A 1706-nucleotide genomic window follows, 5' to 3' on the forward strand; every position below is an offset into this window, starting at 1 on the left:
TTCTTTGCTACTAGAACAACGTTTGCTAGCTATTTTGCATAGGAGACTTTTTCAATGAAACCAGTAGCTAGGAGCTTGTCGATAGGAGCTTCTTCAATGAAACAGAGATCGACAAGCTCCTTTGTTTCCTGCTTGGGGGTGAAGTTGCGTCTTTTGTGCACTACAGGATTGATTGTTGGGTTGACGTGTAAACGATGGCAGATGATCTGGGGATCGATGCCTGGCATGTTGGACGATGACCATGAGAATACGTCTTTGTTTTTCTGGAGGACGGCTACAAGCTCTGCCTTTTCCTCTTGGCTTAGGTGCGAGCCGATCCGCGCTTTTCTCATCTTCAGGCTTCCATCCTTCTTCAGGAGAGACCTCCGAATGGATTCCCTTGACTTGGTCTTGATTCTTAATATGCTATTGGGGATTGGCTATTCCCTTTCCTTTTCGGTCTGCTCGGCCGTCAGGAACGAGATTTACAGGGAGGAACTGTGTTTGCTTGCTTCTATTCAGCCCTTGAGCTGAGCATTTCCTCGCAATTGCCTGATAACTGTTGATCTGACCGACACCGCCCCCAAGGATAGGGTAGCGGATTTTCTGATGTGTGGCGGAGATGATGGCGTTGATCTTGCCAATCCATGGTCTACCCAGAATGCCATTGTAGGGCGAGACTTCATTAATGACCATGAATGTTTGCGAGCTGATTACAGGTGGGGAGTAGACGTCGAGATCTATCGTGTCCATAGTAACTGTTGTTGCGCCATTGAAGCCGGTTAGTGACCTAGCTGATTTATTGATCTTTGTCTTTAAGCCCATTTGCTGGATGACTGCCAATTGTAGGATATTGGCTGCACTGCCCTCGTCTTCATGGATTCGATCGACCATGGCCTGAGCGATTTGAATGCTGATGACAAGGGCGTTATTGTGTGGTAGATCAAGGCCGATTAGATCTTTCTTTTGGAAGCCGATCACGGGATCGTCTTCTGCCAATGAGAGACTAGTGGAGACCTGGGAGATCACAGTGGCTTGTTTGATCTTCTTCTTGTTTTCCTTGCTAGTCAGTCCAGACTCCTCGGAATCAGCTAGGATTGTGTTAATCCTTATGACCTTTTGAGGTGGCTCCTTGGCGGTATCGCGGTCCTCAATTCGCTGGATGGCCTGCTTCATGATGAATTCCGTGCAGTGACCCTCTTTCACGAGTTCTTCAAGGTGCGCTTTCCAAGAAAAGCAGTTATTCATAGCGTGCCCGTGCGTCCCATGGAAGGCACAGTATTTTCTGGTATCCCTCTTGTCCGGATCTCCTTTCAAGGGTAGCGGTCTTTATACCCAAGATTTTTCCTTTACTTGGGCTAAGATTTGATGTATAGGGATGGAGAACTTGGTGTAGTTCTCCTTTGTCGTAGCGTCACCTTGTGGGCACGACCTGCGTTTGTCTTTGTCCCTGCTGCTAAGCCTGTCGCTTCTTTGGCTTGCCTGCTTGGTCGGCTGATCTTCCTGCTCGGTGGACTTCTTCGCGGCGATTCGATCGTCATCCCAGAGCGTGTAGCGTTCCACGATCGTGAAGACCTCTGCCAGAGTCTGGCTGGGAGTGATAGTCAGCTCGCGATATAAGTCGTGTTCAGCTGGAAATCTTTCTTGAATGCTAAGGACGCGATTCGGTCATCGCATCCTACGATGTTGGCCTTTTCTACTTTGAATCTCTTAATGTAATCTCGAAG

At 48.4% G+C, this 1706-nt stretch overlaps 1 protein-coding gene across 1 annotated transcript; it reads right to left on the reverse strand.

The window, feature by feature from the left end:
- Nucleotides 1–405: 405 nt before the first annotated feature.
- LOC110761053 (uncharacterized) lies at nt 406–1227 on the reverse strand. The gene has a single exon (XM_021963427.2). It carries the CDS (start codon nt 1225–1227, stop codon nt 406–408), a length of 822 nt encoding a protein of 273 aa, XP_021819119.2.
- Nucleotides 1228–1706: the final 479 nt, after the last annotated feature.

The sequence above is a fragment of the Prunus avium genome, chromosome 8 (genome assembly GCF_965620075.1).
Source record: "Prunus avium chromosome 8, drPruAviu1.hap1.1, whole genome shotgun sequence".
Lineage (NCBI taxonomy): Eukaryota > Viridiplantae > Streptophyta > Magnoliopsida > Rosales > Rosaceae > Prunus > Prunus avium.

Bases quoted from the DNA above. Each gene is read 5' to 3' on its own strand.
- LOC110761053 (XM_021963427.2), bottom strand. From the start codon at position 1,227: ATGAATAACTGCTTTTCTTGGAAAGCGCACCTTGAAGAACTCGTGAAA.